The sequence below is a fragment of the Aulonocara sp. 'chitande type north' Nkhata Bay genome, linkage group LG19, assembly GCF_057382095.1.
Source record: "Aulonocara sp. 'chitande type north' Nkhata Bay isolate Kocher_YH1m ecotype deep benthic linkage group LG19, A_spYH_male_GT1.1, whole genome shotgun sequence".
In the NCBI taxonomy this organism is placed as follows: domain Eukaryota; kingdom Metazoa; phylum Chordata; class Actinopteri; order Cichliformes; family Cichlidae; genus Aulonocara; species Aulonocara sp. 'chitande type north' Nkhata Bay.
Genome location: NC_141362.1, coordinates 19,409,248 through 19,423,071, shown reverse-complemented (window position 1 = coordinate 19,423,071; position 13,824 = coordinate 19,409,248). Strand labels below are relative to the sequence as shown.

Below are 13,824 nucleotides of genomic sequence, written 5' to 3'. Positions count from 1 at the left end.
GTGATTTTATTCAGACTCTAAAGTCAAAGTCAAAACATGTTACTGACCCATTATGTTTGTAAGTTAAATGATCAGACATCATCACCAATTAAAAAAACTTTAATTTAGTCATCATAAAACACGCTCCTTTACAACTGATTTTTACAATCAAAGTATGGAAATAAGGCAGACCCCTTTAGGAATGATAGGAAAAGAAGAGAAAACTGATTCACACCGACCTCCACCGAAATTAACTATACAACTATCAGCCTGATATCCCCACCCCCCTTGATTGAGATAATCAGCCCCAATATGAGCCTTTATCTTTAATCATGAAATGCATTTAGATCATTTTAAATCTGAAGGGGATGTGCCTTCAGCCAATTAAACCCCAGTATTTTGGCTGGAAAAGATGATGAAGCCTCGAGTTGAAATATTAATTTAAAAAAATTTTTTTTTAAATTTATACTTTTGAAACTGATGGGATCATGTGTGAACAAACTACATTCTGAATAAGAAGTTATAAAGAGATATCTTGCAGCCAACTCTAGTCTCCAAACTTTAAAGAGGCTATTTAACCATCATAAAGCTTTTTTCCCTGCAATGTTAATTAAATTTAATCAAGCCACAAACCAGACCCCACATTAAGTTTTAAGGTTTTCTGTAAGGGATGAAAAAAAGCTGTAGATTGCCGTAGTAACTCAAGTTACAGAGATATAATGGTACATAATGAGGCTGCCTACTAGTGTGCCAAGTTGTCAAGCATCACAGTGGAGGGGGACGGTTCCCAGTTCCCTTTAGTACGCACAAACAGTTTCTCAGAAAAAAAACAAAAGAGTCATGCAGCTTCTGGTCTGCATGCAATTTCACCCCACCTTCTGTCACAGTCACTCAAAAAACAAAACAAACAAAATAAAGCCTAAAACAACACGCCGTGCTTCTTCTCATACAAGTTAGAATTAATTCACAGGTCGTGTGTAAAAGCCTTAAATTTATACATAAATCAAAGACCCCTCAAGTCAGTCTGTAGCTTGTTGAGTTGGTACTGCGAAGACGAGTTCGTCGATGTCCAAAAGTTCAACATAGAAAAAAAAGAAACTGTAATTGAGAGTAAGCAGTTCTGTCTCACACAGGAAATCCCCATGATTGTGGAGGGAAGAAGTTGCTTTGTACAGTATACATACATATACAAACACGCGAGCTCTGCTGTGAGCAGGCACAGTGATACAGAGGATATCCAAAATCAGCCTACTTACATTTTAATGGTGCTGGAGCAGAGAAGTAACTGAGGCAGAGCAGCATTTGGGACCCTCTAACTTTCAGATCTTGGTGCGTGAATAACATAACGAGCACCTTTATGATCAAGACAAACCCTCTGTACACATTTCAGACTTGGTTGCACTGCTGGCAAAGAAGTGACCTGGCCTCAATTTCACCTTTTTGGTGATTATTGTTGTAAGTATAATTACTTAATAGAGAGTTAACCCAAATAAAATTCTCCTCAAACAATCTTTAACAGGTCTGTTCTCCTGTGCCCAAAAAAGTTTTACCCAATGAATGCCCTCGAGCAAGACAAATCCCTCCACCACCTGAAAACACTCTACAACACAGACTTATCCCAAGTTTAAATATAAACTAAAGACATTTTAAAGAAAAGTGACAGTTGATGTTCAGATGGGAGGCTAGTTGTGTTTGTCGTTATGCAGGATTTAAAGGAAACTGTGTCGCATAAACAAAGAGCTTGTTACAAATGATTTCTCTAGCGGTGCCGGACACTCCACTTGCTAGACAAACTCACTAGCCACGGAAAAACTGTTACAAGCATCTTGCTGGTTAATCTGTCTGACCTACTGTGAAAACATGACCTCTGGCAAGAAGAAAACATCTTGTACAAGCCAGTGTTGCTTGGGGGCCATCCTCTTCAGAGATCTGTTTCAGGCTTGCTAATATGGCACTTAATCAGATCCAATCCATCAGTATTGTTGCTAATTTATCTACACTCTATACAATTATTTTTAAAAAAGTGAGTTTCACTGCTTTTGAGATATCACAAGTTTAATCAAGACTAAATCTCACTGTGCAACTGCCATCTAGTAAAAGGTCTCTAATGAAATCAGGGCTATTTTTCGACTTGGACGAGCACTATAACGCAACACTGAAAAATCCACAGTGACCTAAATGAACTCATCTAAAAGATCCACCTCTGGCATCTTGGAAAAAAATGATTTCTGGTGGAATTAATGCATACATACAGTAGATGCATTATACTTTGTTGTCAGTGTCATTAGATAAAATGTCATCATGTGCACTGGTTGTCACTGGAGCAACTCTGATTTTCACTCGTTCCCTGCTTCGAGTTCATTTTCAAGTCATAAGAAGTCCCTGCACAAGATCCATTAACAGACACCAAGCAATAAGACATCTGAATCCACCGTGATTGAAGTCTTTGTTTCAGCTTCTTCCTCCTGTACACCCATCTAAAATCCATCATGAGCTGTGGGTCTAATGATGGTGACCGATGGACAGCACCAGCGGAATGAGGCAGCCCAGCACCAGAGCTACCACCTCCACCTTGCTCAGTCCCTTCCCTCCGTTTCCTCCCGCAGGAGCGTGGCTGTGACCGCCGCCCCCCACCTCAGGCAGAACGTGGACAGTTGCCACGTAGAGGAATGTGCCAGCAGAGAAAAGCATGGCGACACCTGTGGCGTTGACGTCTGACAGTGCTTCTTTGCTGCTCTAAGAGGGGAAGAGACAAGAACAGTGTAAAGCTTAAAGTTCTCCTTTTCTAGTGACTCCAGTGTTGATGAAATAATGTCTTTGTAGTATTTGGGCAGTAGTGTAAAAATCACAATACAGACTAGTAAGATGACAGCTGGATATCTAGATCCTCAAAGTACTGTATTGTACCAAACAGTTAACACTGAAAACTAAACATCTAGCAAAATGAAAACAGATCAGTGCAAAAATATAATAATTACCTGACTGAGACCTAAAAATGTGAGCATGGCGAGGACTGGCGCTGCCAGGGCAAAGACCAAGAGATGTTTGCGGATACGATTTCTCTCGAGACCGGCATGCATTAGGAAGGATACAAGACCAAATGCTGCTGGCGCCTACAATCAACAAAACAGAAGAGTTTATATAGCAATTTACTGCAGCAAACAACAATCAATTCTTTTACCAGTTAATTTGTAAATTAATGCTGAAAAAAAACCCTCTGTGTATTATAAACTCAGTAGCTGTACTTAAATTTAATTCATTTGCAGGCCTGCAAAAATTAAAGACACCCTTACTGCTTCCTTAGGATTTATGGAGGAGTAGTAATTGATCATCATTAAGTGTAAGCACCTCTATAAATGCAGCTGTTTTGTCAGTTTGCTCCTCTGCAGCGATCAGCAGCAGAAGCAACTGTTTGTCTAGGAAGGGTTGTAGGTCCATTTTTATACAACAACAAGCAAACATATCCATCATCCTTGAGTGACAATGATTATGCACAAGAGGAAAACATTCAAGATATCAGACAATCTTCCTAGACATAGACAACACAGCAAATTCATCTCAGGGTCAGACTGTACAGTGCCCAGATAGATTGCAAAAAACAAACAAACCAAGAGCTACATCTCAGACTCTACAGCCCTCAGTCACAATTTTAAATGTTAAACACAGAACCTATACTGAATGAGTATAGGTTCTGTGGAAGGGTTGCTAACAGAAGGAATCTTCTCTTTAAAAAGAACATGGCAGCCTTGCTTAAGTTACCAAAATTCGATCCGATCAACCCACAAGACTTCTGGAACAATGTCCTTTAGATAGACAAGACTAAAGTAGAGATGTCTGGCCATAATGCACAGCGCCACATTGTTTTGGAGAAAATCAAACACAGCATATCAAGAAAAAAACAGATCATACAAACAATGAAGAAGGGTGGTGGAGAAGTTATGATTTGGACTTGTTTTGGAGCCACAGGACCTGGACACCTTGCAGTCATTGGTAAACAAATCGAAGTATTCAAGAGTCAAATGTAAGGCCATCTGTCTGACAACTAAAGCTTGGAAGACACTGGAAAATGCAACAGAATGACTGAAAAAAAAGAATCAAAGTGTTGCAAAGTCCAGACCTCAACATGGAAAATATCCGGCAAATCTATGAGAGACTAATAAAGTCACACAGAAAATAATTACTGAAGTTATCACATCTAAAGATAGTTCTACAAGCTACTGAATCACTGGGCTTGTTAGTTTTTCACAGGCCTGATCAAACTTTATTTTTAAGATGCCAGTATACGTATACACACAAACAAACAAAAAAAAAATCAACCACTGACTGCATTATATATGATGTATATTTACCTTATGCAGCATGATAGCTACAAAGACAATGAGCTGAACGCTGGTCTGAGAGGTTGAGGCAGCAGCACCCAATGCAACACCATCAGCTGCAGGCAAAAAAAAAAACCAGAAAGGTACAGTAACTACTGGAACACTTAAAAGCAATGATTCGTCATTAAAACAGCAATAAAATCTGGATTAAACTACTGTAATAAAAAGAAACTAATACTGTTTGAACTGAAAAGTAACATTTGTGTATACATTTTCCAAATTAAAACAATTTAAAGCTTAATTAAATTCATAGTATTCTGAAGTAACACAAACTCAGGTACAGAATAAAATTACATCTTTTTCATGAGTTCCACCAAATGTAAATACATATTTAATATTTATGATTAAATATTAATATAATTAATTAATATAATATAATTTAATATTAAATATTATTTAATATTTATTTTGTGTACAGTAGCATTATCAGACGATATTAAATCAGACCTACCTGCAGCATGGACCACAAGCCCCAGGGTGGTGGTGATTTTGGAGGAAGCAACTCTTGCTGCCTCTGGATCTAAACCAACCAACCAAAAATAAATAAATAAATAAATAAACACACATACACAACTCAAACAGTTTGTGGCAAGGAAACAAATCAATAATCTTGATGGACCACTATGTCCACACCGAGTTAAACAGCACCACAACATTGGCAGACTTTGAAGAGTATTATCAGCTTAAATAAAGATCTCTAAAATTGTTCAGTGCAGAGTGTGGGTGCATCTGGGAAAACAGAATTAGCAGTTGAGCCATTTGGATGTGTTTTGGGTTTAATTCAATCTTATTTTTCGAGGAGAATAAGATGAGAAGAGACTAATGACGAAGCTGCTTTTGCTGCTTTTCCCTAACCAACTCTGGCTAAGGCTATTTGAATGCTTACCTTCAGTGTTGTGAACATGAGAACTACCTATCTGGTCCACCAGTAGCATAAAGACAAAGCCTAGAACCAGAGACACTCCAATGTAGGCATGGAGCTGCTCTTGATTGTGCTCATGCTTCCCACTAGCACTAAGAGCTGCTTCTGCTTCACCCTTTCCCTCGGAAGCTTCTGCAACTGCAGACTGGCCGTGACTGTGGTGTCCACCTGCTGAAAGAGAAAAATCAGCAGAAAAATGGTCTGATAAAGACACAAATACGTTAATGCATCAGAACCAAAGAAATGTAAAATTAAAATTCCATCACACAGCACAGAGACCATCATAAATACTGCTATAAATACTGATATGGAAATGACAATAAGTCAGAAATTGGCAGAAACTGATTTCATGATGTTGCACTTTACTTTCCTCTGTTTAAATAAAATTCATACTGTTACAATGTACACAAGCACATATCATTGGTCTACATGCTCTCTACTTAATTTTCCTCTGGTATATTTCAGTTTAAGCCTGTTGCAAGCATGAAGGAATCCAGCGCTGTCACAAACATCTAAAGACTATTTTAGATTTTGCATTATAAAGTGCATAAAATAAGAAGCAGACAGGAAATGAGGAAAGAACAGACACTCAGGAAAGATGCACCCCTGAAAGTTACAATTACTCAGTACTTTCAGTAGAATGACTAATCAATTGTGTAACATATAATTATCTGTAAAAAGGTTCAATCAACTGTTTAATCTACATTGCTGTTAAATGTACATAAAAGAAATTAACAAGTTGATTCAACATGATGGAAAACCTGAATATCTTTGGGTTTTGTATTGTCAGTCAAACAAAACAAACAGTACGAGTATGTCACCTTGTACAGTTTATTCAAGTAACAGATAAAATAAATAAATACATTTCATCAGCAACACAAAACAATTATTAGCTCAAGGTCTTCTAACAAGATTTTTTTTTTCTTAACTTACAGGAAGCAGCCAAAATTGTGTGTGGCGGGGGCAAAACAATTTGCTTCTCATTTGAAATTGTGATCACTTTTGGAAGTATTTAAACAACTTGTTTTGTCTGACTACCAACCCAAGAAAGATTACATTTACATTACACATCAAAGAGAAAAGCAGCAAAACAACACAAAGGGAAAACTTGGTGTCCTTTCTTGATAATTAACCGGCTAACTAATTTAATCTATCTACAATTAGGAGAGACGTTTATCACTTATTTATGTTTATTTGACTATTTCACCATGGCAGCCTCTGAAACACACTGTACATTAGAAATAAACCAATATGACAGTGGATGCCCTGAGCTTTGCAACTCATCCATGTATTTCTTAGCTTAAGGAACACGTATTTTTAAGAGCTGTAGCACATCCCGGCTGATTGTGAAAGGCATTATTACTAGTTTTCTGAGCCATAGACTAAAATAACCGAATGAGCTTATCTTCAAACGTGCACAATCCAAAGATATTGCAGTCCGTAAAAAAATCACGACTATTACATAGTCTTACAGTTATTGATACAGTAGTTAATTCTTAATTGTCTGTCCATTCATGATCTGAGCAAACCTTCCATCTCCCCCAAGGAACCCTACCTTCAAGGATTTCTTCGTAAAGTGCATGGACCCCTTCTGGGATGATCACGGCAAGTGCAGTCCCACAGAGCAGCCCTGCTCCCAGCACAGTGATCAGCTTCAACTTCTCCTAAACAAAGTCAGAGACCCAGACCTTAAGCACAGTAGCTTCTTATTGTTTGAAAGTTCAGTCCATTTTATGATAGCTTGGTAGCTAAAGTTAGCTACATGCATATGTATGTCACAAACCTACCTCTGAGAAGTTAACCGCTAAAGGTATCGTCCCGGCCACATAACATCCCACCAGCATCGCAAGGGACAGCAGGCTGATCGAGCTAAAATCGTCCATGACTGCACTTTTCTCTTCGGCTAACCTACTGCTAAGCTATACCATCAAATCCAACCTCCACCTGCGCTTTTAGCACGGACCTTTGCTCGTGACGGTAAAGTTCAAGAACATTAGTTTTTTTGGTGGTTAATTCAATACACGTCACGACCCACTTTCGGTACCAACCCGGTCTGGTGCTAAACATCCACTTTATAACTGGTCAGTGTGTCGCTCACTGGCCTCGGTAACGCAGTCAAAGCTAAGCTAACTAGCGTCAGTATGTATATGCCTTTCGATATTAATGAAAAAGAAACCCGGAAACAGTAACCGTCCAGTGCAAACAACTGATACTTCGCATATTTTCTGTCAAGTCCAGTTGTCAGAATAATATTGCAACTTCCCGATTCGGTTAGCGTCAACACACCGGCTAACTGAACATCTTCTTGTTTGGAGCTGATCAAAGTGCTTCCGGGTCAGAGTTTAGGCGACCTGCCACGTATCCGCGAGACTCGCTGGAAAAGATAAGGAAGTAATGTGACAATTTTAGCAACAAGTCATAAACATGGGGAAAAAACAAGAATAAACACCAACAGTAGATTCTGTAAGAGAATTTGCAGTTTTTATTTTTGTGCGGTTTTTAAAGTTTTATTTATTTGTTTGGCTATTTGTTTATTTAGTTATTTATTGCAAATAATAATACACTTAAACGTAAAATATGACTATAAATAAATAATACACTGGAGGAAAATTGTTAATACTTTTTTAGATTTTCAATGTAAAATTTCCAGATTGTTATATTTAATTTGCTTAATGTACATAATATTCACTTAATGTATATAATGTTGGTGGTCCCCATCTTTAAGAAGGGGGACCGGAGGGTGTGTTCCAACTACAGGGGGATCACACTCCTCAGCCTCCCGGGGAAAGTCTATGCCAGGGTGCTGGAAAGGAGAGTTCGTCCGCTAGTCGAACCTCGGATACAGGAGGAACAATGCGGTTTTCGTCCTGGTCGCGGAACACTGGACCAGCTCTTTATCCTCTCGAGGATACTTGAGGGTGCATGGGAGTTTGCCCAACCAGTCTACATGTGTTTTGTGGACTTGGAGAAGGCATTCGACCGTGTCCCTCGGGGTGTCCTGTGGGAGGTGTTGCGGGAGTATGGGGTGTCTGGCCCATTGCTACGGGCCATTCGATCCCTATACAACCGTTGCAAGAGCTTGGTTGACGGGGGTAACTACTTTGGCACAACACCGACAACATTTTGAGCATTTTCGACAGTTTGTGAAATGGTCGTCATTGGCATTACATGCCAGTAGTGTTCGCTAACTGACTTTACCGGTGATTATATTTATTATTGTTATTATTATTATAATTATTATGTATTATGATTAGTTTCCCCACCGGAAGAATGCGACGTTCTTGCCAGAACATTCCCAAATAATTGACCACGTTTATTAACAGATCAATTTTCTCCACAGTTTTAGGGTGAGCTAGAATAGATATATGGTTTCAGTAATACGAATAAGAGCGCAACAACATAGAGACAATGACGATCACTCTCATAATTTCATTACGTTAGTGCACCCATCGCTCCGCATCCTTAACGCTACATTGATGTCGAGAGTCTCTGACACAGCTGTGCTCTGCAGCACAGACACCCTGCTTATCTGTGATTCGGCCAGACTGGTGTTGAACTCCAAAGACATGCGCGGGGTTAGGTTAGTTGGCTGTTGGTGTGAGTGGTTGTCTGAGTCTCTCTAATAACCCTCCAACAGACTGGCGACCTGTCCAGGGTGTACTTTTGCCCTATGACAGCTGGAATACAACCTGAATAAAATAAGTAGGAGAAAATGAATGATGTTTATGAACTGTAGTTAATGTAGTCAGACAATAAGTTACCGAGCAACAGGCCACAAGTCTTGGTGCAGAATCATACTAAGATTTAAAAAATAAAATGTTGGCACTGGTGTTTGAAACAGTATACTGTCTGGAAAACTAATAACTAGAGTAGTTAAGTAACATTTTGTTACTGCATCCATTTAGCCAGGTATAATTAGCATGTCTACATACATGTCATTTCTAATGTGGTCCTATGTGGTATGTTGTAGGACAGTGAAGTGTCTGACACTGACCATGTACCAGTGCCTGAGAACACTGGTATGGAGGGGGAGAACGCACCTCTTTACTGTATTTGTCAGAAACCAAACATCAACTGCTTCATGATGTAAGTATATATCAGTTTTATATTTGCAGTACGCGCAGTAGGGGTGGGCGCTAGCTTCAGCAATGTTATCAGAGATTTTTTTTTTTTTAAATGAAGAGCTTCTATTTCGAGAAAACTACCAATAAGGATATATGCACAGATATAGAAAACAATACTGTAACATTTTATTGATGCTTGCAGTTTGGAGGAAGCAGTATTTGCAAGTGTAACTAAATTCCAGGCATTTTCCATCCTTCTTTTCATATCAGCTTTTTTCTAATTGTCAGTGTGAACCAAGGTGTCAGCAGCACCATTATAGTGCAAAAGTAGTGACCCAGCATAGATCAAATGTAAGCACAAAAGTAGCCAAGGTAGTGTTTTTCCTGGAAGTTTTAAGTGAAAGGATAAAGTAACTGCTTACCACTTTAGTTTAACAATGATTAATGAAATGTAACCGTGTAACTCATCAGCAGTCTGCACAGTATGGTCACATATTAAAACTGAAGAATATGTTGTACTTGTTGTAGTGTTTCATCATGGGTCCAGTTTTTACCCAGGTGCTTAAAGCCCTTCTTTACCCTCATGTAACACCAACAGTAATTTCCAACCACTATTTCCTGTTCCTGTCAGTCAAACAAACAGACGACAAACATCTTCTATAAACAGGAATAATGTCATTTTATCGGATTAGAAAACATCTAATCTAGCGTTGATATTACACTGCTGTTTAGTGTCTGGCTGATCTCAGTGTCACCAAAATATCTGCCCTACATGTCAAACAATGAGAGAACTTGAAACAGTAACATCACCTAGCAGCTTATTTTAATTAGTGCTAACGTTTTGTTTGCTGGCTAACATTGCTATTATTATAGTCACAGTTAATTGACTTTGAATAGCTTTATTTCAAAAGTAATTTTACAATTTCACAGCCATTTAGCTGTGTTAACTGTACATGCTGTAGGTCATAAGGCGTGCATGGATCATTTTTATAATCAGCCTCTTATCTTTTGTCCACCACAGACTTTGCCATGATAAATTGGTCAGTTGACAACCAGGAGCCGTACACCTTAACCTCAGAGGCCAGGACATCCAGGGGCAGTGTGAACACGCACTTGTTTAAGTGGGACGCAAGATGGACTATAGAGGGCCACCCCCTTGCCAGACAACCAAGTGCTGTCCCTGTCCACGGCCAGTGTGAGAAGGACTCTCACTAAAGTCAACCCACACAAAGCTGCTGGACCAGACAATATACCTGGACGCGTGCTCGGAGCCCGTGCTGACCAGCTGACTGATGTCCTAGCGGGCATCTTTAACATCTCCCTGAGTCAAGCTGTTGTGCCACAGTGCTTTAAAACCACCACCATCATACCTGTCCCCAGACCTTCCCAAAGCCTAATTACACAATGATTGCCTGAGCCTATTCTTGTTAAATGATGAAAAACTCAAAGGCACGTTTGGGCAGTGGATCTGTGTGAAATCACCAGCTTGCAAAACTAAATCAAAATGTGTGCTATTGATTCTAAAAATAGAAATCACAATAAAGTTCAACATTTACTAAAACCGCCATTCAGTCATCTGAGAATCTTTACTCATGAAATTATAACGGTTAGATGAATGTATATGCAGTGATTTACTGATCAATGATAAAAGGGGAGATTTATGCAATAATGAAGACTGTCATGAAAAGTATTTGGCATCTGATCTCCTGTAACCTGCGGAGCTAAGCTGTTTTACCAGCTCTGCTCTCTGATTTTTCTTTTATGAAAAAACACAAGTTGTCAAAGTTATTTGTTTGCAAATGTATTTCAGAAATATCGACATACTTTTTTTAATCAGCAGAAACTTTATGTCAGTAGTGCAAAAACCTGCACTGATCTGACCTCATTTCTTCCTCATCCTGATTCCTGACCTGGGAAGGGAGAGAAATATTTGTTTTTGTTTGTCTTCTTGTTTTATTTAATTCCTTGTGGGATTTGGATCCAACACGTAAAGTATGCATATTATGCACACACACAAACACACATGCAGCTATTACCCATTTCTTGTATTCTTGAATAAAGACATTGATTTGACACATTTAATTAGCGGCCAATTGTTTTTATTGTTCAATTATTAAGAAAAAAGAAAAGGTGGGGGTGGGTGGGATGGAAAGTAAAGGGAGAGAGGAGAGAAAACCCCAACAATCCCCTCTGAGCAAGCACTAGGCGACAGTGGATAGGAAAAACTCCCTTTAAAGGAAGAAACCTATGACAGAACCAGGCTCTAGAGGGGGCAGTCAACTGTCGGGACTGGTTGGGGGGTGACTGTGAAGAGAGGGGAGGGAGATGGGAGAGGTGTTAGTAGTTAAGGGGAGGGGGGGGGGGAGAATTAAGCTGGAGCAGAGGTGGGGGAAGAAGAGGTGACATTGGCAGTAGTGAAAGAAGGAGTGTTCTTCCTCCAGAAGAAGCAGAAGCGTTTTTTCTTTTTCTTCAGCTGCTCTTCCACGAGCACCTTTTTCTCGAGGATGAGGATTTTCAGCTCCTCGATTGTTTCGGTGTTTTGCTTCTGCAGCTTGTTGCATTTTTTCTCCACTTCTTCTATTACGGCTTGTTTTTCTTCCAACCTTTCTTTCAGCACTTTAGATGTTGCCTCCTGTTTCTCAAACTCCTGGAGAAGAAGTTTTTCTTCTCTCTGCTTACTGACCAGCTGTTCTCTCTCTTGAAGCAGGTCTTGATATTTGTGCAGTGTCTCTTCGAACTTTACCTGCAGCATCCTGTCGTTTCCCTCCATGAGCTGGAGTTGGCACTCCATGTCTCCCTGCTTTCTGTCCAGCTGCTCTTTCTCTTGAAGGATTTCTTTATTCTGTCGCAGAGCTTCATCAAGCTTTCCTTGCAAGCTTTCATTTTGTTGCTTGATGCTCTGCAGATTGGAATCCATTTCTTTTTGTTTGATTCCTTGTTCCCTTTTCTCCAAGAGAAGCTTCTCATTTGCTTGCTCTGTGCGATCAAGCCTTTTTTTGTCTACACTGTACATTAGCTCCATGTCTCGGAGCTTGGAGTGCAGCCCTCTCTTCTTCGTGCTGTCTTGCATCTTCTCTTGGAGGAGTTTTCTATTTTGTCGCAGAGCTTGATCAAGCTTTCCTTGCAAGCTTTCAATGTGTTGCTTGATGCTCTGAAGCTTGGAATGCATTTCTTTCTCTTTTAACTCCTTTTGCCTTTTCTCTTTGAGAAGCTTTTCATTTTCTTGCAGTGTGCGATCAAGCCTTTTTTTGTCTACACTGTACATTAGCTCCATTTCTTGGAGATTGCTGTGCAGCCCTCTCTTCTTCATGCCATCTTGTGTCTTCTCTTGGACAAGTTTTTTATTTTGTTGCAGGGCTTCATCAAGCTTTCCTTGGAGCTCCTGGTTCTTTTTGTCCATGTCATGGAGATCTTGTTGTTTCTCCTCAATAATAGCTTCCTTTTCTTGAAGCTGGTATGACAACTTTTTTAGTTCAGCGCTCTTTCGCTCATTTTCCTCCATCAAGAACTTAATCTTCTCTGTGTTTCTGAGCGCTTCATCCTCCATTTCTTCCAAACGCTTTTCCTCTAGTTCCACTTGGTCACACCAAGGAAGAGAGGAAAGGGAAGAGTCTAGTGGCTCATCCCAGGGAAGAGCGTATGGGTCAACTTCTTGTCCCTTTGGATTTGTTTGAGACATCTTGGGTCTGGATACAGTTACAACTGCAAAGGATCCAAATATTTCAAAAGGCTTTTCTGGCGAACGGTTCAATGCTGCACACATCAAGGCTGCGAGAAACGGACTAAAAGTCGTTGCTCTTCACCCCTATTTATAGGTTTTAAGGGTCAACGGATCAAAGGAAAGAATGGTGGTAAGATTCTACGTGTGTGACGTCATAATTCTGTAAGGCAATGAGGTTGTCACGTGATATTTTTGGAGGAGGGCATTTTTCAACTTGGACAAATTATCAATAAAGTTTCAATCTCTGTTATTTTCCCCAAAAAACGTGTTGTCGCAATAATGTTTTCTACTGTAATATGTGCCAACAGATGGCGCAGTTTAAAGTTGGCTGTTACTCTGCCCAGTCTGCTACCATAGAAGAAGAATGTAGACCAATAGTACTTTGACGATGTCCGCTGATCGTTTCCGTGTAAATCTTAGCATTGCTTTAGCCGTCAAGCTAAAGGTTTAGCTTCATACTGCCATATTTGCAGAGTAACAAAATATTTAAACGGTCTCAGATCATGGTGAGTATTTGAAAAAATGTTTATTTAATGTGAAGCCTGTGATGTGGAAAGGTTAGCAAGCGTAATTTTGCCTATTGTGTTATACACGGGTGCTTACATCCGAGTAATTTTGATCTTTTCTAAGGTCCATGGGTTTATCCAACGAGCAGCTAAGTCACCGTTATATCTGTAATTTTGTGTGCAACGTCTTAATGCAAAAAAAAAAAAAAAAAATCAAATCCCAAATCAACGCAACGAGGCAAAGACTAAACAA

At 39.5% G+C, this 13,824-nt stretch overlaps 2 protein-coding genes across 3 annotated transcripts; both read right to left on the bottom strand.

Annotated features, from left to right (window-relative positions):
- Window positions 1-83: 83 nt before the first annotated feature.
- On the bottom strand, window positions 84-7,645 carry slc39a9 (solute carrier family 39 member 9). Of its 2 annotated transcripts, none has more exons than XM_086274018.1 (7): window positions 7,068-7,645; window positions 6,836-6,944; window positions 5,245-5,448; window positions 4,810-4,878; window positions 4,329-4,414; window positions 2,958-3,092; window positions 84-2,715 (listed from the first exon to the last, which is right to left on the bottom strand). In XM_086274018.1, exons 1-7 carry the CDS (start codon window positions 7,161-7,163, stop codon window positions 2,482-2,484), a joined length of 933 nt encoding a protein of 310 aa, XP_086130144.1. In that variant the 5' UTR covers window positions 7,164-7,645; the 3' UTR covers window positions 84-2,481. The 2 variants fall into 2 exon arrangements, with proteins under 2 accessions (XP_086130144.1, XP_086130143.1); XM_086274017.1 differs by having other exon boundaries at window positions 5,245-5,451; window positions 7,068-7,641.
- Window positions 7,646-11,043: 3,398 nt separating this feature from the next.
- On the bottom strand, window positions 11,044-13,252 carry LOC147306847 (uncharacterized). The gene has a single exon (XM_086274015.1). The coding sequence runs from the start codon at window positions 13,105-13,107 to the stop codon at window positions 11,713-11,715; it is 1,395 nt and encodes a 464-aa protein (XP_086130141.1). The 5' UTR covers window positions 13,108-13,252; the 3' UTR covers window positions 11,044-11,712.
- Window positions 13,253-13,824: the final 572 nt, after the last annotated feature.